Source organism: Penaeus monodon, chromosome 31, assembly GCF_015228065.2.
Source record: "Penaeus monodon isolate SGIC_2016 chromosome 31, NSTDA_Pmon_1, whole genome shotgun sequence".
Classification (NCBI taxonomy): Eukaryota; Metazoa; Arthropoda; class Malacostraca; order Decapoda; family Penaeidae; genus Penaeus; species Penaeus monodon.
In genome coordinates, this window is record NC_051416.1 from 21,586,293 (window position 1) to 21,586,591 (window position 299).

Consider the following 299-nt stretch of genomic DNA (forward strand, 5'->3'; position numbering starts at 1 on the left):
AACAAACTCCTAAACCCCCCCCCCTAAAAACCAGACAAGAAAACCCTGACAACCCTTACGTGGCTTGGGTTTCTCCTCCTCGACCTTCTTCTCGGCTTCGGGGGCGAGGGCCGGCTTGACGTCCTGCACCTGCGGCATACCCGTGGGGAGGATCCCGGGCGGAAGGTGGCGGTTGTGCCCTCCTCCGAACATCGGTGGGGTGTCAAGCATGGTCAAGGAGTTGTCCTCCTCCTCAGCTTGCGGGTCATCGTAAGTAAGAACTACATGGTAAATAAGTCTGTTTCTGTTCTATCTATGGG

The 299-nt window shown here is 56.2% G+C and overlaps 1 protein-coding gene across 42 annotated transcripts in view; it reads right to left on the reverse strand.

The window, feature by feature from the left end:
* The window catches only part of LOC119593093 (cytoplasmic dynein 1 intermediate chain-like), a 47,628-nt gene that overhangs the window by 5,807 nt on the left and 41,522 nt on the right, over nt 1–299 (reverse strand). For 25 of the 42 annotated variants that reach the window (XM_037942026.1, XM_037942053.1, XM_037942042.1 and 22 more), the window contains one exon: nt 60–260. In XM_037942026.1, coding sequence (XP_037797954.1) covers nt 60–260 — 201 coding nt within the window. The remainder of the gene's footprint in view (nt 1–59; nt 261–299) is intronic. The other 17 variants (XM_037942056.1, XM_037942037.1, XM_037942039.1 and 14 more) reach the window with 1 other exon arrangement.